Source organism: Pseudochaenichthys georgianus, chromosome 18, assembly GCF_902827115.2.
Source record: "Pseudochaenichthys georgianus chromosome 18, fPseGeo1.2, whole genome shotgun sequence".
Classification (NCBI taxonomy): Eukaryota; Metazoa; Chordata; class Actinopteri; order Perciformes; family Channichthyidae; genus Pseudochaenichthys; species Pseudochaenichthys georgianus.
This window is the reverse complement of record NC_047520.1, coordinates 2,270,196-2,291,848: the sequence shown is the minus strand read 5'-3', so window position 1 is coordinate 2,291,848 and position 21,653 is coordinate 2,270,196. Positions and strand designations below refer to the sequence as shown.

The 21,653-nt window shown below is 40.2% G+C and overlaps 1 protein-coding gene across 1 annotated transcript; it reads left to right on the top strand.

Annotated features, from left to right (window-relative positions):
• The first annotated feature begins 1,314 nt into the window (after positions 1-1,314).
• LOC139435725 (zinc finger protein 233-like) lies at positions 1,315-8,387 on the top strand. The gene is made up of 2 exons (XM_071206564.1): positions 1,315-1,810; positions 6,977-8,387. The coding sequence occupies exons 1-2, from the start codon at positions 1,615-1,617 to the stop codon at positions 7,987-7,989; spliced, it is 1,209 nt and encodes a 402-aa protein (XP_071062665.1). The 5' UTR covers positions 1,315-1,614; the 3' UTR covers positions 7,990-8,387.
• The last annotated feature ends 13,266 nt before the right edge of the window (positions 8,388-21,653 follow it).

Sequence of the window (21,653 nt, the reverse complement as noted above, 5' to 3'; positions counted from 1 at the left end):
AACTGGAAATACCTGTGTGTGTGTGTGAGAGAGAAAGAGAGAGACTCCTTTCCAACCTCCCAAACTTTCTTTTTATGTGTGCATTGTTATTTGTGCTTGAGCAACATTTTACTTGAACTTTATTTCACTGAAATTAGTTGTAATTATTGTCCTACATTTTAATTTGTTTTACAGAGATGTTTCACAGCTGCCTGGGCCTAGTGGTCCACAGGCGGCGTTTATCCAGCAGCCAGAACATCCATCTGTGCCTGCCCCCAGGTCAAGATCTACTGTGGCTCAAGGGCCTTCACCAGAGCCATCACCACCAAGGACCAGCAGACCAGCATCACTACAGCTGCCACCTCCATCTGCGGCTGCCACCAGGTCAAGATACACCTCAGCACAAAGGCTCCACCACAGCCATCACCTTCAACCCAGCCAACAAGGAGGTCTCGTGGAGGTCTCGTATAGCACTTGTACCCCACATCTACACAGTAGCCCATGCACCATCACCCCCATCTTCACAGCAGCCAGACCCACTGTCTTGGAAGACAGACAAAGACCTTGACACTGTCTTGACATTTATAATGAATAGTTGGTTGAAAGTTCTGATGTTCAATATTGTAAATAGTGAGATTTTCCAGTTTCTTATATTTATATAAATAGTTGGTTGAAAAAAACATATTTATAATAAATGTATGGTTGAAAAAAAGTTTGAATGCTCAATTTGTATTTGTACACATCACGTGAACCTTGGTATGTAATATGAAGTCATTATTCAGTCCTAATGTATCTCAGTCCCTGCTGTGGTGAAAGTGGAGTGATAAACACCTATTTTATTCAAAATCCGAATGAATTTTTTTTTATTTTAGACATGAATAACACATTTATATACAGTGTAATTCAAATATTTCACTGTTTTTGTGATCCTAAGACTTTGGTAACCAAATCTAAAACACCAAAACAATTCGATCACATCGAAGTTGAAGAATGCAGGGGGTGTGGAGTGAAATAAAATGTGGAACACATCATATTACACTGCAACATGTACAAAACAGAGAGGGAAACACTAAGAGACAGGGTCAGAGAGGCAGGAAGGGAGTGGAGCCTGATGGGGACACTGGGAACAGAAGGTGAGGGGGTAAGAGCTACCAGGAAGGCCATTCTTAAGTATTTGAGTGAAACAGGATTGATTGGAAGAATTTAAAACAATGTAAATACAGTGGTATAATTCCACAAGTGGTGATAGGATGATATGGTGAAACACGCTCTTGTACAGTAGGTGGCGGTATGCACCTTACAGCTGTTTGAAATCCGCCAAAAACCGAGAGAAGAAGAAGAAGCAGAAGAAGAAGAACCTGGATCCATGTGGCGTCTCGTCGCTACGGTTCTCTCTCTCTGTGTTCCTGAGAAAGTGTGTGTGAGCTCCAGCACTACTGATCCATCATCTGTGTGTTTGGATAAACCTCTGAATGGACTGTGTGCTCTTTTTTCTGGAGCGTTTACCTCGGACTATAGGAGCTAGCTTAGCATGCTAGCTGGAAACACGTTAGCAACGCTCGTCAGAGTGAGAGTTTGACGGAGAGAGAAACGGTGTGTTTAACGGAGTCTGCAGGAAAAGGTGATCTAGGAAACATGAGTAAAGTCCAAATGCTGCTGTCGTTGAAGAAGCAGCGACTCACTGCTGCTGCTGCTGAAGAGATATTTGCTCTGTTTGAAAAGACGATAGCAGAGCTCGAGGAGGAGCTGTCTCTTTCCAAAGAGGAGAACAAGAGACTCCAGAAGCTACTGGACGCTGTTTTACAGCCTCAGCTTCGGATACACAGAGCAGGTATGTTCCCTTTACCCTTAATCAACACTTTACACTATTCAGTAGCACTTTGTTGCCACATTAATAACACTTTAGACCTTTATCAGCACTTGCTGCAGGTAGTAGATCCTGAAGTAAAAGTACAAACACCACACTGTGAAAATACTCCATTACAAGTTAAAGTACTGCATTCATATCTTATTTAAAGTCGACCTATCATGCTATATTTGAATAATATAGCGTAGGACCATACCTATATAAGGCATATTTATACTTTTTATTTTTCAAAATACCTCATGAAAGAAAAAACAAGAAGTGAGGATACCCGGCCCGGAGGAAGCCCGGGGTCCCCTTCTGGAGCCAGGCCCAGAAGGAGGACTCGTCGGCGAGAGTCTGGTGGCCGGGCTTTCCACGGTGCCCGGCCGGGCCCAGCCCGAAAAGGCAATGTGGGCAACACCTCCGCTTCTCCGTCCCGCGGGCCCTCCACCTACGGGAAACAGCAATGGGGTCGGGTGCGCTGCCAGAAGGGTAGCAGTGAAAGCAGAGGGTCTCGACGGACCAGACCCGGGCGACAGAAGCTGGCTTTGGGGACGTGGAACGTCACCTCTCTGGGGGGGAAGGAGCCGGAGCTTGTGCGGGAGGTGGAGCGTTACCAGTTGGATCTGGTTGGGCTCACCTCTACGCACAGCGTCGGCTCTGGAACCTTACTTCTGGATAGGGGTTGGACTCTATTCTTCTCCGGAGTTGCTCAAGGTGTGAGGCGCCGGGCGGGTGTGGGTATACTCACAAGTCCCCGGTTGGGTGCTTCGTTGTTGGAGTTTACCCCAGTGGACGAGAGGGTCGCCTCCCTACGCCTGCGGGTTATGGGGCGGAAAACTCTGACTGTTGTGTGTAGGGATGCACGATATTGGGTTTTTTAAACCAATACCGATGCCGATAACTTCCTGCTTCTGAAGTACGATACCGATAAAAGATAATAAAAAAAGATTTACGCCACTAATTATTTTAACACGATTAACGCATGTGTATTTTTTTTCCTTGGGCGCGCCGTAGTTTCAGAGCATCGAGTTTAAAATACCATCTACAAGCTGATGCTGACAGCCCCGCTCCTGCCGCCCGCTTGTGGCAGACCACACTTCCACGCTCACCGGCAGGCATCGACTGGCCATCTGGAGGACCTGGAGGGTGTGTGTATGTGTGGCCCGAGCGAGAGAGAGATCTTACGTGCATTGTTGTTGTTAGCATCTGGTGCTAGCTAGCTGCGCTAACGGATATAAGGAGCTGTTTAAATGAAAACAGAGGAGTGTCATTTCGCCACAACTGCGCCGAGCACTTGACTTTATGCAGGAAGCCAGACAGTGGGACATTGTACGAAAAGTCAGCACACTCAGCACGGATAGTGCACAACATGATTGCAGCGTCCAGGTAGGGCTGGGCGATTTGGCCTAAAAATAAATAAAAAAAATTTTTTTTCTAACTAATGGACACTTTTCGATTTAAACCTCGATTTTTTTCAGTTTTTTTCGAAACAAACCAGACCAAGGCAACATTTAAATACATATTTTCTTTATTAACCAGTGTGAGAAAAAGTTTTTAGAGAGTTCTTGTCCATGGACAAGTGAGTTTGGCAATTTACTTGTCCTAATACATTTTTCACTTGTCCAGAATGGACAAAAATTGGGGCCACTGGAATCTTCTTCTTCGCCATCGTATTTTACATTTTCCCACGGTTTTTACGACACCGCTAACGTAAGTGAGCGGTAATATTTTACTGCATCACACATAGGGTTGGGTATCGTTTGGATTTTAACGATTCCGGTTATCCTTTTCGATTCCGGTTATTTTCGGTTCTCGATTCCGGTAAATCAGTCCCATGACAAACTGGGAGAAAAATATATTTATGAAAACATTAAGTCAAATCTGTATTCCTATTTACAAATCACTTCATACTGTTGAATTTCTTACGGTTATTGAATACAATTATATAAAAATAATTTCTGCATTGTTTAGTTCTAAGTAGTGCAGTTTGAGAATGTACAATTGGCCCAGTCTCCTCTGATGTTACACTGCAACCTGCCTGTGAGACAGATTCCAACCACACATGTCTACACATAATAATAATAATACTAAATATTATATTTATAGCCTATAGGCGTAGCGCTTTTCTACAACTCAAAGACGCTTGCACGCTTACTAGTGCTGGAGCGACGCGTCGACTTCAAAATATCGTCGACGACATATTTCCGCGTCGACGCGTCGCTACACACACGTGGGTGTGTAAACAAAGCAACAAGCAGTTCGCAATCGCACTTCAAACACAATGGAGACTGAAACGGCTACCACCTCCTCACAGGATTGCGCACGAAGCCCTCAAACGAAAACATCTCGCCCTAGGTCTTCAAAAGCATGGGAATATTTTAAAGTTAGTCCAAAACGCAAAGATATTGTCATTTGCAGTCTTTGCCAAATGGAGTTGGCATATCACACAAGCACAACGGCTATGTTGGAACATTTAAAGCGGCAGCTAGCTGTGGTGGCTACCATTAGCAGCTAGCATTTGCTCTCCGATTTTTACATAAAAATGGAATTATGGATTATAAATTCAATCATTTTTTTATACATAGACGTTAAAAACCTATGGATTAACCGATTCAGCCGCGTTTTTTCTCATTTTAAAGCCATTGAACACGTCTTTTGATCAAATTGACAGCTACGGTGGTGAGACGATCTCCCTAGAAGCTCTGTAAAGGTACGTGTTGTGATGACTGTATTTGCTTCCCCTGTCGCAAGTCCGGATCACTCAGTGATGATACTATATACCTACATAATCTGTGGAGTCTCAGCTTTAATCGGATATCTTGTATGTGCAGCTACGATGAGTAATAAGGGTACTTTTATCTTGAGTTCTGTGCCAATGTCCGTTAGCATTTTTCGCTCATGTCTCATTTAGATGCTTCTTATGAGACTTGTGTTTTGTTTTGGTAAACATGGTTTGTTCGGCAGTTAGCTGAGATTATTACCGTTAATCTGGTATAACACATTAATAGTTTGTTAAATATTAAGATCCCCTGAGACACAGTATTGTGAAATTTTTTTTTTTTACATTACGTTTTTTTTACATTACGTTTTTTATGAATTGAACAACAGACAAATAATCGTTAGATTAGTCGACTAATCGATCAAATAATCGCCCGATTAATCGTTTTCGAAATAATCGTTTCCCCCCAGCACTAGTGGTCAGATAGACCTAAATGGGGGAGTGGTGCCGCTCTGTAGGCATGCTTCAGGTTAGAATACACCCGGTCCAGTGTATTCGTTCCTCTGGTGGTACATCGTACATATTATATAGCTGCGACGCCACTATTTTTATATAGGGTAAACACTGAAACCAATTAAAATAAACAAAAAACATTGAATTAGAAGGTGTCCAAACGTATGACTTGTACTGTATATAGAAAACACACACAATTTAATATTTAGCAGGTTCCCTCATCTATAATCATTTTTGCAAGCGCAACTTTGAACATATGCAGCAGTAAAATGCAACATACAAAATAATCAAGAAACAACATAAATTAAACACTGACAGGGAACATTTTACTGCACCATCATTACTTTTACATAAGAAGGTGCCGTAAAATGTTCTGTTAAAACTTGCATACTTTAACTTAAATAAGGTTTGAATGCAGGATTTAATTTGTAACAGAGTATTTTAATTATATACTGTAGGCGTAGTCTATCTGTGAACGATTCCAAATACAATTCATTGGTTACATTGCGGCTAGTGCTACGCGAGAAGAAAAAAAACAACAACCCTTTTTCATTTTCAAAGGGGGTGGGCTACATGAGGTGAATTGAGCCAACACAAATACACAATAGGTGGGACTAAGAAAGATAATGTGAAAATATAAAAACAAAGGCATTAATTAGGGCTGCAAAATGTCTCCAATTGTAATGGTGATTAGATTTGTAAATGCTAACACTTAAAGATCAAATGCAAAGATTTTTTTATAATTGCCAGTAAAATCGAAATCATATAGCTACAACACTATCTAAGATATTGCAGTATTAAAATTGGAGATAATATGCGTCTGGCAATGCGCAATATTTATTTAGTTCAACCCCCAACACCAAGTCCGACGATTTATTTCTAAGCCGCTCGTCTCCGCAAGATGGCGTCGCGTGACGTCAGAGTGGCCAAACATATTTCCACCTGGCTTATCGCTCACAGCTGCTTCCGCTGATAGTACAATTTAGTTTCCTTATCATGTCTGATTCTGAGTAGACTATAGACTAAAAGCTTTAGGAATCCAAACTATAACATATAATAAGTACCCTGTATCAAGATTGATGCAAAACAAGTGAAATTTGACCTTTTTAGAGAAGTTTAGAAAAATAAAGTCCAGGCGACCTCTGGGTAATTTGGGAACCATCAGTTCCATTTGAACTTTTTCACTGTAAAAATCATTTTATTACTTTAAATTATCACTCTAGGTATTCATTCCATCCAAATACAACTGTTGTGAAAAAAAAATAAAACATACTCTGTTATCCTCTTGTGCTCAAATATGGAGGGGACGGCTCCGGGTTTCAGCCTCCAATGTACTTTAAATGCTTCTCCACCAACAGACTTGACGATGGCAGGATCAACATCGTATGCATCAGACGTGAAGTGGTCAGAGCACAACTTGCTCCATTTTGTCGGCTGCCAGCCAACACGATTCACTAAAATAATCCTGTTTCGGCAGATGATTTTGTCTTTAATTAATGAAAAATTCTCCCAGATCCCGCACCGTTCGTACATCCGAAAGCACAACAATAACCCATGTTTTGCGTGATTTCGCGGATATAATTCAGAGTTTTCTGCACCAGTCCTGAGCGAAAAACACCGCTGACATGTGAACAGCGCACGAGACTGCCGAGTCGGGATATTTGGCCCAGAGACTGTTTGGCTACAATGACGTCACACTCGCGGAGGCTGCTGGGAATGACATGTCAGAAAAACGGCTTTGGGTCGAGTTTTGTATCAATAAAAAGCTTTTTTTCGGGTGTATTATCTCGATTTAAATTAAATAAAAAATACAGGCAGTCTTAAAAACAACATTTCTATAAAAATGTAGCATATTTGGAAGCTTTGCATTTGACCTTTACAGTTTGTTCTGACTGTGTGTTTCCTGTTTCCTGCAGACGTGCAGCAGCTGGTGGTGGTTAAAGAAGAGCTTCTCCCTGACCAGCAGGAATGGAGCACCAGTCTGGACCAGGAGGACCCAGAGCCCCCGCCACACATTAAGCAGGAACAGGAGGGAGAGCAGCTTCAGGAGCTGGAGGAGGCTGATATCACCAAGTCCACTTTCACTCCTGACCCTGTGAAGAGTGAAGATGATAAAGAGAAACCTCAGTCCTCTCAGCCTCATCAAAGACAAACTGAACACATGGAAACAGAAGCTGATGGAGATGACTGTCGTGGACCAGAACCAGCCAGGAACTCAGATCCAGAGAGCAGTTTACAACCAAACACTGTGGAGGACACTGGAGACTTTTCTGAACCGGACACTGGAGACTCTTCTGAACATGACACTGGAGACTCTTCTGAACCTGACACTGAAGACAGTGCTGATTGGAAAGAGACCAGAGAACCAGCATCAGGCTCAAACTCACTGAAAAATAGACGACGTAGTGCTGAATATAAACCATTCAGCTGCTCAGTCTGTAAAAAAGCTTTTTCACAGAGTGGAAGTTTAAAGAGACACATGAGAGTCCACACAGGAGAGAAACGACACAGTTGCTCAGTCTGTAAGAGAGATTTTTCACGGAGTGCACATTTAAAGAACCACATGAGAGTACACACAGGAGAGAAACCATTCAGCTGCTCAGTCTGTAAGAAAGCTTTTTCACAGAGAGGAAATTTAAAGGACCACATGAGAATCCACACAGGAGAGAAACCATACAGCTGCTCAGTCTGTAAGAAAGCTTTTTCACGGAGTATACGTTTAAAGGACCACATAAGAGTCCACACAGGAGAGACACCATTCAGCTGCTCAGTCTGTAAGAAAGGTCTTTCATGGAGTGCACAGTTAAAGCACCACATGAGAGTCCACACAGGAGAGAAACCACACAGCTGCTCAGTCTGTAAGAAAGGTTTTTCACAGAGTGGAAATTTAAAGAGACACATGAGAGTCCACACAGGAGAGGAAAAATAGAGCTGCACAGTTTGTGACAAAAGATTTAAATGGCGTAATCGTTTCAAAAGACATAAGTGTGTTGGTCGTCAGCTGCTTCTGTAACTGTAAGGGAATACATTTGTCTATTTTGTATCCTGATGACCTAATGCCGTTACATGTAATACGTTACTCCCTAAGCCTGATTTCACCCGCCTGCAAACGATTCACTAATAATCAGAAATGTTCATTTCTTTAACCCTTTGACTCGACTATTTCTTGTTTAATAATCGTTACATCTCCTCAGGACCAAGTTTCGGTGTCCTGCCTTTTACCTGCTGATCACCCACTGCTCATTTAAGGTGGACTGACCTTCCCTCCTCCTGCTCTTTTCTCTTCTCCCCCTTTTTCTCACTGCAGGTAACCAGCTGATCACTTCCTGCCTGTGCAGCTGGGCATTTTTATTTTTTTTTTTAAATATTTATAGAAGGACCATGCATACAAAAACATTAATCTCAGCAAAGAGAAGAGATGCAATATGCCAGATTATAGCTAATGGCTAATTTCCATCTGTGGTCCTCAGAAAGGTTCATAACAATCAATAAACAAACAATATTGCATGATCTCTATCAGTCAAACAATTTTAAAACCTGATTTAAGTATAGCTCAATAAATGAATACATAGTACACTTGAAATACACTTGCATGATATCGGTCACTCAAATAATTACAAAGCCTTTAAATTCAGGTTACGAAATAACACTTAGTACACTTCAAATACACTTAAATAAAATATCTACGATATAGTATGACAATACAGTTAAAAAAAAAAAAAAAAAAAACTCAGATTACAGTGTAATTAATGTTGGCATGACTGGTTGCTTAATATCACAAGTTCAAATCAGTACAGGTTTTAAGTTCAACTGGAAGAGTATTCCAGTGCTCGATGGCCGTAAACAAAAATGCTGATCGTCCAAAGGCAGTGCGCCTCAGAGGGATGGTTAGATCTGCATTTGATGCAGATCTGGAGTTTCTGCAATTCTGCTCATGGCGAAACTGAAAAAAGCCCCTCAACGGTGGTGTTGTAGAATTGTGAATGATTCTGAATACCAATCGAACTCGGGAAAGTAGAACAAGACTATCAAAACTGAACAGTTTGTATTTGGACAGTATATTGCAATGATGGTGTTTTAATGACTTTCTATCCATAACTTGTAAGGCTTGTTTATAAAGAACCTCAAGTGGTCTCATAGCAGTCTTAGTTGCTTGGGACCAGCAGGTTATACGGTAGTAAAAAAGGGTTAGTATCATGTGATAAAAAAAATGTGATAGTATCATGGCATGCAAAAAGGTTTTCGATGCTTCTATGGTTAATGAGTTCCTGATATGTTTAAATTTGAAAATGTTATATTTCAGCTTTCTAGTCATGCTTCTAATATGGCTTTCAAAAGTCAAATTGGCATCCAAGATCACTCCCAAGTATTTGACCTCATTGACGTTTTCAATTATTTTACCATTCACACGAAGCTGTGGATAAGTGGTTGTTTTTTTCTTCTTCGTGAAATACATTGTCACTGTTTTGTTAGTGTTTAAAGTAAGACACGAGTCATTTAACCATTGAGCAACTTTGTGCAGCGTCGACGAGAGCTTGGAGGCAACCTGTTCAGCATCTTTCCCATGAGTGTAAACCACTGTGTCGTCAGTATACATCTGGATGTCCACATCCTCACAAACAGATGGGAGATCATTAATATATATGCTGAACAACAGCGGTCCAAGAATTGAGCCTTGTGGCACTCCGATTGAGCATGGCTTAGTTTCTGACAGTTTATCATTTATACGGACACATTGAGAACGACCAGCTAAATAAGACCTGACCCATTCTATTGTGCTAACTGACAGGTTGAAATAGTTGAGTTTTGATAAAAGTTTGGTATGGTTTACTGTGTCAAATACTTTTCGCAGGTCAAGGAACACTGCTCCAACTATCCCTCCTTTGTCTAACTTAGCCTTGATTCCTTCCACTAAATAGCAACATGCAGTCTCAGTAGAATAATTGGTCCTAAAACCAAACTGCATAGGATGGAGTAGGTTGTTGTAGCTTAGGTGTAACACCAGCTGCTCCGCGACTACTTTTTCAACTACTGTGGACACAACAGGTAGAATACTGATGGGTCTATAGTTGCCTACTTCTTTCTTGTCGCCACATTTAAAAATTGGTGTTACAATAGCAGTTTTAAGAGCTGATGGAAATGTATTATCTTTTATTGATTGATTTGTAATATAGGTGATGGAGCTAGCTAAGTCCTTTTTATGTTTTTTTATAAATACTGTGTCTAGTCCCCAGTGATCTTTAGCCTTAGAATTTGATAAGGTGGAAATTATTTTATTCACTTTAGTCTCATTTGTACAGTTGAGTTTGAACACTTTTGTATCGTCAGCTAATGCAAGAAGCGGTTCTGTTACATTGAAACTGTGGGCCAATTCTGAAACAGACTCAATAAAGAAAGTATTAAAATGGTTGGCCACGGCTAGGCTATCCTGTTGTAGGGTTCCGTTTATCATAAGCTCAGTATTATAATTTTTTGAGAGATCTTTGCCAATAAGTTTGTCAATGGTTTTCCATAGTTTTTGAGAATTCCCCTTTGCCTGTCAAATAGTATCTAAAAAGTAATTTACCCTTGCCTTTCTTAATTGAACTGTAACTTTATTTCTAAGACTTTTGTATATTAAGCGATCTGTTTCTAGTCCTGATTTTAAAGATTTCTTTAGAGCTACATCCCTTTTTTTCATTAATTCCCATAGAGCAGTGTTAAACCATGGTAACGGTTGTTTGCCAATACGCTTTTGAGGCATTGTTTTTGTATATTTAGCTACGGTTTGTTTTAAGGTATGTTTCAAATTATCACAGGCCCCCTCACAATTTTCACCATATGTCAAATCAAACCAGTCAGTTTGCGTTATTTCATTCTCTAGAATTCCCATGTCCCGCTTTGGGATGTACGAGATATATCTTTTACCCTTTGTTATATTGGGATTTTTGTAAAGAAGCTTGGATAGCTTCCTGGCAACTAGAGTAAGGTTATAATCGGACATGCCAGTAACAAGATTGTATGTTTTTGAGTCTCGATCCTCTTTGTTCGTTAAAATTAAATCCAACAATGTTTGTGAAGATTTGTCATTCTTGTTGCATTTTTAATTAATTGACTCATTTGAAATCTATCACTAATATCCTTTAATTTCTTCCTGCCTTTTTTGTCTAACCAGTTAATATTAAAATCACCCATTAAGATTGTTTCTTTACCATTACACTGTTTGAGAATACTAGTTAAATTATCATAAAAAACACTCTTTGCTGTAGGTGGTCGATATACAACAATTACATTAAAACACATTTCCTGAGATAGTGAGATAGTTATTCCCACACATTCAGTGGTATCACAGGATAATTCGATTTGTTTACTTTGCAGGCTTTTCTTAACATAAATTATAACACCCCCTCCCACCTTGATCACGATCTAGTCTATAAATGTTATATCCTGGGATATTAACAATATCCGACGGAATTGAAGGGTGTAGCCAGGTTTCAGAAAGGCATAAATAATCAAGGTTTGAGTTCGTTAATAATTGCTCCAGTTGTTCCATTTTTGACGTCATGCTTCTGATATTTAAGTGTCCACCGAAAATGCCCTTAGGTTTGACATTTGAGTCCCATAACACCTTTGCATGATTTACAGTTTGAAACATTTTGGTGTCATGTTGTTTTGTCTTCACATCGCTGCAAATAGTGCGCTGAAAGTTAGAGTGTTTGCCACTGGGTGCGTGAGATGATCGTTCAGAAGTGGTGACAGTTACCTTGTTGAATTGTATCATAAAGCTCCCCTTGGACTCCAGGCACCGGTGTGTCGTTGATAAGAAGCCTGGGTCCGCAGGTCAGATGCGGGGTCTCTCCGGACAACGCACAGCTCTGCGTGGCTCGGGTCCAGCTGATTGAAGGGTAGACAATCACAGCATTTTCTTTGGTGTAAATAAATAAACTTGTGTTCTCTTTCACCCTGACTGTTATTGGTTGTTGTGTGTTACTGTCTCCATTTCCCTACACTTTATTAGGGATGTAACAAACACATTAATCTATAAAAAATGAAATAATCCAGTAATTCAATATATATGATTTTAAAATGGGACATTACACACACAACCTGATCTCACCAGAATGCGACGACTTCTTAACACCACAGTAAGTAGTAGTGGTTGATGCCAATACGTCTCAGTTTATGCTGCTTTATACTTCTACTTTAATACATTTTAGAAGACAGTATTGTACTTTTTAATCCACTGCATTAATTTCACAGATTTTAGTTACTAGGCAAGGCAAGGCAAGGCAAGTTTATTTATATAGCACTTTTCGACGCAGGGTAATTCAAAGTGCTTTACAAAAAAGAAATGAAAGACATTAAGCATTAAAAAAGAAAAGCTAATAAAATAAACATTAAGGAAAAATACATGGATAAAAGTTACAGTGCAGTCTAAAATATGAATAGTTCAATTAAACATTACAAGAAAAAGTACATGGATAAAAGTTACAGTGCTAATAAAATAAACATTAAGGAAAAATACATGGATAAAAGTTACAGTGCAGTCTAAAATATGATTTAATTTAGACACACTTTCTTCACCATATTTTGCTCGCATGACATCCACAATCGGACCCTCAGGAGGCTGTACACACCCCCTCCCCTGCTTTGCTTCCATAACAAAGTCGATGCCAGGTATTCCAAATATCTCTGCTTTCGAGCAGTCCCTCTCATAAATGTCATGGAGTTTAATTACGTTTAGAAAAAGTACATGGATAAAAGTTACAGTGCAGTTTAAGATATGAAAAGTTCAATTAAAAGCAGCGACAAAAAGAAAAGTCTTCAGCCTGGATTTAAAAGTAGTCAGAGTTGCAGCGGACCTGCAGGTTTCTGGGAGTTTGTTCCAGATATTTGGAGCATAATAACTGAATGCTGCTTTACCATGTTTAGTTCTGACTCTGGGGACAGAAAGCTGACCAGTCCCTGAAGACCTGAGAGATCTGGATGGTTCATAGTTTAGCAGGAGGTCAGTAATGTATTTTGGGCCTAAACCATTCAGTGCTTTATAAACCAGCATCAATATTTTGAAATCTATTCTTTGACACACAGGAAGCCAGTGTAAAGACTTCAGAACAGGAGTGATGTGGTCCACTTTCTTAGTGTTAGTGAGGACTCGAGCAGCCGCGTTCTGAATCAGCTGCAGCTTTCTAATAGATTTTTTAGTGATACCTGTGAAGACACCATTGCAGTAGTCGAGTCTACTGAAGATAAAGGCATGGACAAGTTTTTCCAAATCCTGCTGTGACATTAGTCTTTTAATCCTAGATATATTCTTTAGGTGATAGTAGGCTGATTTAGTAACTGTTTTAATGTGACTGTTGAAACTCAGGTCAGAGTCCATGACTACACCTAGATTTCTGGCTTTATCTGTTGGTTTGAACATTGCAGACTGAAGCTCAGCGCTAACTTTTAAACGTTCTGCCTTGGCTCCAAAGACCATTCCCTCAGTTTTATCTTTGTTTAATTGGAGAAAGTTCTGACACATCCAGTCATTGATTTGTTTAATGCACTTACTCAGTGTTTGAATTGGAGCATAGTCTCCTGGTGAAATTGTTACGTAAATTTGTGTGTCATCTGCATAGCTATGGTAACTTATTTTGTTGTTCTTCATTATCTGAGCCAGTGGTAGCATGTAGATGTTAAAGAGAAGAGGCCCCATCTACTAGGTAGATATAGACTATTAGATCATTCAAAAATATAAGTCAATTATTAAATACACCTTGACAGTTATTTATAGGATAAGATATCCAGCAGCAGGACATAAGGTTATTCAAATTAGCTCTATTAGCTCTATCTCCTGTCAGCAGTCAGATACAAACTACAGGACATCCTGAGAGAGGAATGGAAAAATGTGTCACCGACTGAAGTGGATGTTTTACTGTCAGCAGCAGAGCCCGCCACCAGAGCTGGGTTCTTCAAATATTCACAGGTAATCACTCTGGATCCAAACAGAGCAAACACACGGCTGGTATTATCTGAGGGGAGCAGAAAAGCAACATACATGAAACCACAAAAGTCTTATTCTAGTCACCCAGACAGATTCACTTTATATCCTCAGGTCCTGAGTAGAGAGAGTCTGACTGGACGTTGTTACTGGGAGGTGGAGTGGAGAGGGGCAGAAGTTGAAGTAGCAGTAGCATACAAGAATATCAGCAGAGTAGGGGATGGGAATGAATGTGGATTTGGAAACAATGACAAATCTTGGGCGTTATATTGTGACAAAAACAGTTATTAATTTCTTTAAAACAGTATCAACACTCCCGTCTCAGGTCCTCTGTCCTCCAGAGTAGGAGTGTACCTTGATCACAGAGCAGGTATTCTGCCCTTCTACAGCATCTCTGAAACCATGACTCTCCTCCACAGAGTCCAGACCACATTCACTCAGCCGCTACATGCTGGAGTTGGGCTTTATTATCCTAATGGAACCACAGCTGACTTTTGTAAACTGAAATAGCCTGAAGTCATTTGAGGAACTCTTCTACTTCTTAAACTCATTGTGTGTCCATCATTGTTGCTGAGAGCTGATTGTTCATGTATTCACTGCACAGAGATCAGCTGTCAATCTAACATTATGGGATGTGCTTTAACATCTTCTCATGAGTTGATCTGTAGATGTTGGAGTTTCTTTAGGCGGCGCTCCTTCCTGTGTCTGTTTTGGCATGGAGGCTGTCACTGCTCAGGAGGATTTCTGTTAACTGATATTTCTCTGCATGAAAATGTAAACTTTGCTCTAAATATTCATTGAATAGGTCTTTGAGTTTTGACTAAGTCTCAATGTGTTGAATGCATTAATGAAAGTTTGAAAAAGGAAAGAAAACACATTCAAAGAAAAGCTAATTTTCTTGTTAATAAAAGAGCTAAGAGGACACAAGTGAAAATCTCCTTCTTTGTTTGTAATGAATGAAATGATCTCTCCTCTCCAGCGAAGCTGCACTAAGTTGAGTTGAATTTGAAATGCATGTAGTTCTTTTTGTACTGCTACATCCCCAAATAAGCTCTAGGACAAAAATGGAGACAGTAACACACAACAACAAATAACATTGAGAGAGTCGGGGGGAAAGTGAACACAAGCGCATTCATTTATACCAAAAATGGAGATGAAGAAGCGTCTATGGAAGAGGGTTAGGGACATGTGGTGAAATGTGAAACTTAAAGTCAGATAGAAATCACTTTGGTCGTACCTGAACTTTTTTTTAGAGATCATTTCATTCATTACAAACAAAGAATGAGAATTTCACTTGTGTCCTCTTAGCTCTTTTATTAACAAGAAAAACCCAAACATTTTATTTTTTACTGTAAATGTGGCACTCATCTCACATCTTGAAAATAGAAACACAATTTATAACAAACTCAACCAAAACTCAGCTTTTCTTTGAATGTGTTTTCTTTCCTTTTTCAAATTTTCATTAATGCATTCAACACATTGAGACTTAGTCAAAACTAAAAGACCTATTCAACGAATAGTTAGAGCAAAGTTTACATTTTCATGCAGAGAAATATCAGTTAACAGAAATCCTCGTGAGCAGTGACAGCCTCCATGCCAATACAGACACAGGAAGGAGCGCCGCCTAAAGAAACTCCAACATCTACAGAACAACTCATGAGAAGATGTTAAAGCACATCCCATAATGTTAGATTGACAGCTGATCTCTGTGCAGTGAAGAAATGAACAATCAGCTCTCAGCAACAATGATGGACACACAATGAGTTTAAGAAGTAGAAGAGTTCCTCAAATGACTTCAGGCTATTTCAGTTTACAAAAGTCAGCTGTGGTTCCATTAGGATAATAAAGCCCAACCCCAGCATGTAGAGGCTGAGTGAATGTGGTCAGGACTCTGTGGAGGAGAGTCATGGTTTCAGAGACGTTGTAGAAGGACAGAACACCTGCTCTGTGATCAAGGTACACTCCTACTCTGGAGGACAGAGGACCTGAGACGGGAGTGTTGATACTGTTCTAAAGAAATTAATAACTGTTTTTGTCACAATATAACGCCCAAGATTTGTCATTGTTTTCAAATCCACATTCATTCCCATCCCCTACTCTGCTGATATTCTTGTATGCTACTGCTACTTCAACTTCTGCCCCTCTCCACTCCACCTCCCAGTAACAACGTCCAGTCAGACTCTCTCTACTCAGGACCTGAGGATATAAACTGAATCTGTCTGGGTGACTAGAATAAGACTTTTGTGGTTTCATGTATGTTGCTTTTCTGCTCCCCTCAGATAATACCAGCCGTGTGTTTGCTCTGTTTGGATCCAGAATGATCACCTGTGAATATTTGAAGAACCCAGCTCTGATGGCGGGCTCTGCTGCTGACAGTAAAACATCCACTTCAGTCGGTGAGACGTTTTTCCATTCCTCTCTCAGGATGTCCTGTAGTTTGTATCTGACTGCTGACAGGAGATAGAGCTAATAGAGCTAATTTGAATAACCTTATGTCCTGCTGCTGGATATCTTATCCTATAAATAACTGTCAAGATGTATTTAATAATTGATTTATATTTTTGAATGATCTAATAATCTATATCTACCTAGTAACTAAAAGCTGTGAAATTAATGCAGTGGATTAAAAAGTACAATACTGTTTTCTAAAATGTATTAAAGTAGAAGTATAAAGCAGCATAAACTGAGACGTATTGGCATCAACCACTAGTACTTACTGTGCGTAATGTCCCATTTTACACTACACCAGCTGAGGAGAGCTTCACGTGAAGAGAAGATAAAGTGAGGGAAGAACATTGTTAAAAGAGAGGACAAATCAAGTGCAGGCAAATAACACGGGCCATAGCTGCCAATGCCATCCCCTTTGCTTCGGAAGCGGAAGGAGGAACCTATGAGCATGTTGTAACTTCCGGTTGTTGTTGTCATCTCCGGGTATCCTGTGTGCCTGTTCTGTTGCTGATAGCTTATTAACTTAACTTAATCGATCGTTTTAAAACTCTTGATCACGGCAACTGCCTGATGTTGTAATCACACGTTACTACAGCTTAAGCACTCACAACTCTCCTTCTCTTAGCGACTGTAACTCCACAGTTGCCTACACTCTTTTCGGGTTTGCTAACGGTAGCTACTTTAGCTTGATAGCTAGCCATGGCTCTTTCCCCACCCTTGGGTGTTATTTCCTGCTCTTCCTGTCTCATGTTTGGTTACTTCCCGGCCTCCTTTACTGGTAAGGATACATGTGTTAAATGTAGTATAGTTGTTAGGTTGGAGGCGGGAATCATAGCCATAGAAGCCCGGCTCCGCATCTTAGAAAGTAACTCAGCTACAGTAAAGCCCATGTTAGCCAGTGCGGACCGGCCAACGGTAGCTCCTCTAGCCGTTCCCCGGCAACTCCCGAGCAGCAGGGAGACTGGGTGACTGTTCAGAAGAGGCATAACACGAAACCCGCAGGTCCCTACCAACCCGTTCACGTATCTAACAGATATTCCCCACTCAGCGAGACACCCACTGAGAAGCCAACTCTGGTTATTGGTAGCTCTATTATGAGACACGTGCATTTAGAGACCGAAGCCTCCACAGTCACATGCATTCCGGGGGCCAGAGCGGGCGACGTTGAGGCGCATCTTAAACTGCTGGCTAAAAATAAACGTAAATACAGTAGGATTATTATTCACGTCGGTGGTAATGATGTTCGTTTACGCCAACCAGAATGCACCAAACTTAATGTGGAGTCGGTGTGTAGTTATGCTAAAACAATGTCGGAAACCGTAATCTTCTCTGGTCCCCTCCCCAATCTGATCAATGATGACATGTATAGCCGCATGTCATCATTTCAGCGCTGGTTGTCTTGGTGGTGCCCAGCAAACAATGTGGGCTTCGTAAATAATTGAACAGCCTTCTGGGGAAAACCTGGTCTGATTAAGAGAGACGGCATTCATCCTACTTTGGAAGGTGCAGATCTCATTTCGGCAAACATTTCAGGGCTTCGTGGACTTAATCCATGACAAACTGGAGTTGAGACCAGGAGGCGGAGTCGCAGTCTTACACGCTTCTGTGCGCTCTCTCCTAGGCAGTCATCCATAGGAATCCCGAACCCAATAAAATACCCAATATTAGCGGTGTGTGTGTCTGCCCAAGGACAATTTAAGGTAAAACCTAATAGAGGTGTCATACATAATAACCTAATAAAAGTAAATGTAACAACTACTACAGTGCAAAAAAACAGGAAGATTAAATGTGGTCTCTTAAACATAAGATCTCTAGCATCTAAAGCAATATTGGTAAATGATTTAATATCAGATTATAATATTGATATATGCTGTCTCACTGAAACTTGGTTGAGACATGAAGAATATGTCAGCATATCAACACTCATATTGCTCGAGGCACGGGCCGAGGAGGTGGAGTTGCAGCAATCTTTGACTCAAGTTTACTTATCAATACTAAACCAAAATTAAATTATACCTCCTTTGAAAGCCTCGTTTTTAGTCTTACGCATCCGACCTGGAAAACTTTGCAGCCAATCTTATTTGTTACAGTGTATCGTGCACCAGGTCCTTATTCAGAATTCTTATCAGAATTCTCTGAGTTTTTATAAACTTTGGTTCTTAAAACAGACAAAGTAATTATCGTAGGTGACTTTAATATTCATGTTGACGATGATAAAAATAGCCTTACTGTTGCATTTAACTCTATATTAGATTATGTTGGTTTCTGTCAGAGTGTAAATAAACCAACCCACTGCTATAATCACACTCTCGACCTTGTTCTGATTTATGGTATTGAAATTGAGTAACTATTAGTCAAACCGCATAATCCTGCTTTATCCGACCATTTCTTAGTAACTTTTGAAGTACTATTACGAGACTACAAAGCATTAGTCAAAAGCTCTTGCAGCAGAAACCTATCTGTTAGTGCTATAGCCACATTTAAGGAAGAGATTCCACCAATACTTAACTCGATAGCATGTCTGCATGTAGGGGAGGAAACTTATACAAAATGTACACCACAACAAATTGATCATGTTGTTGATAGTGCTATAGATGCGCTGCGAATAAAATTAGACTCTGTTGCTCCTTTGAAAAAGAAGAAAATAAAACAACATAGATTAGCTCCATGGCATACTGCCGAAACCCGCAAAATAAAGCAAAAGTCTAGACAACTTGAAAGGATATGGCGTTCCACTAAACTTGAAGAATCTCGTTTAATTTGGCATATTACTCTCAATGAATATAAGAAAGCACTGCGTACAGCGAGAGCAGCCTACTACTCTTCATTAATAGATGAGAATAAGAATAATGCAAGATTTCTTTTCAGCACTGTAGCCAGGCTGACAGAGAGCCACAGCTCGACTGAGCCTTCTATTCCCATAGCACTCAGTAGTAAGGATTTTATGTGCTTTTTTAACGATAAAATTGTTACTCTTAGAAACAAAATGAATGACCTCTTGCCTTTGACCAGTATAGTGTTATCAACAGCTCCCGGAAACGTAAGTTCTAATATTACACTAGATAGTAAACTAGAATGCTTTTCAGCCATAAACCTTGAACAATTACATGCAATGATTCTCTCTTCTAAACCATCAACGTGCATGTTAGACCCAATTCCAACTAAGCTGTTGAAGGAAGTTTTTCCATTAATTAGCACTTCTTTATTAAATATTATGAATATGTCTTTATTATCAGGCTATGTTCCACAATCATTCAAAGTAGCAGTGATAAAACCGCTTCTTAAAAAGCACAACCTCGATCCAGAGGTTTTAGCCAACTATAGACCTATTTCTAATCTTCCGTTCCTCTCAAAAATTCTTGAGAAAGCGGTCGGAAAACAGTTGTGTGATTACTTAAAAAACAATGATTTATTTGAAGATTTTCAGTCTGGCTTTAGAACACATCATAGCACAGAGACAGCTCTGGTTAAAGTCACAAACGACATTATAATAGCCTCAGACAAGGGACTTGTCTCTATTCTTGTTTTGCTCGATCTCAGTGCTGCATTTAATACTATCGACCATGATATCCTATTGCAAAGACTAGAGCACTTAGTTGGCATACAGGGAACTGCTTTAGGCTGGTTTAGGTCCTATCTATCTGAACACTCTCAGTTTGTACGTGTTAACGATGAATCTTCCACGCAAACCAAAGTTAGCCATGGAGTGCCACAGGGCTCAGTGCTCGGACCTATTTTGTTCACATTATATATGCTTCCGTTAGGCAATATTATAAGGAATCATTCTGTAAACTTTCATTGTTATGCGGATGATACTCAACTATATTTATAAATCAAGCCTGATGAAATTAATCATCTAAATAAAATTCAAGACTGCCTTAAGGATTTAAAAACGTGGATGACCTTAAACTTTTTGATGTTAAACACGACCAAAACTGAAGTTATTGTACTTGGCCCGAAGAATCTACGAAACAAATTATCTAAAGATATACTAACTATGGATGGCATTACTTTGGCCTCCAGTGAGACTGTAAGGAATCTTGGTGTTATATTTGATCAGGATTGATCCTTTAACGCCCACATAAAATCAATTTCAAGGACCGCCTACTTCCATCTACGTAACATTGCAAAAATCAGGCATATCTTGCCTCAAAACGATGCAGAGAAACTAGTCCATGCATTTGTTACTTCTAGGCTGGATTATTGTAACTCTTTATTATCAGGGAGTACCAAGAAGTCAGTCAAGTCGCTTCAGCTGATTCAAAATGCTACAGCTCGTGTACTAACCAGAGTTAGGAAAAGGGACCACATTACTCCTGTTCTGGCTGCCTTACACTGGCTCCCTATAGAACACAGGATAGCATTTAAAATTCTTCTTCTCGCCTACAAAGCCCTTAATGGGCAGGCGCCATCTTACCTTAAATAACTCATTATACCCTACTGTCCTACTAGGGCATTGCGTTCCAAGAATGCAGGGTTGTTGGTTGTTCCTAGAATCTCTAAAAGTACAATGGGAGCCAGAGCCTTTTCTTATCAAGCTCCACATTTGTGGAATCAGCTTCCAGTTTGTGTTCGGGCGGCAGATACCCTATCCGTTTTTAAGAGTGCGCTTAAGACCTTCCTTTTTGATAAAGCTTATAGTTAGGGCTGATTAGATTCAGCCCCTAGTTTTTCTGATATAGACTTAGTTTGTCGGGGGACATCTTACTTCTTCCTTCTCTCTGTCTATACCTGTGTACTCTCATGTTCCGATTAACCCAGCTTCCTCAAATTTCTTTATTTTTGGTGTCTATATACGCCGGGATCCGGAGTCATGGATGATCCTGCGGTCCTGTGTCCTGGATCGCGAGTCGTGGCTGTGGTCCTGGATCATCGGTCCTGGATGGATATCCTCGTGGATTCATCTTCCTATTATACACACATGCATTTCCAAACATTTGGACTACCTATGTTGCAAATGTATTATCTTTTCAATGTACACACGGCATCTATTGCACATCTGTCCGTCTTGGGAGAGGGATCCCTCCTCTGTTGCTCTCCCTGAGGTTTCTCCCATTTTTCCCTTTAAACTGGGTTTTCTTCGGAAGTTTTTCCTTTTACGATGTGAGGGTCTAAGGACAGAGGGTGTCGTATTGTCATACTGATATTCTGTACACACTGTGAAGACCACTGAGACAAAT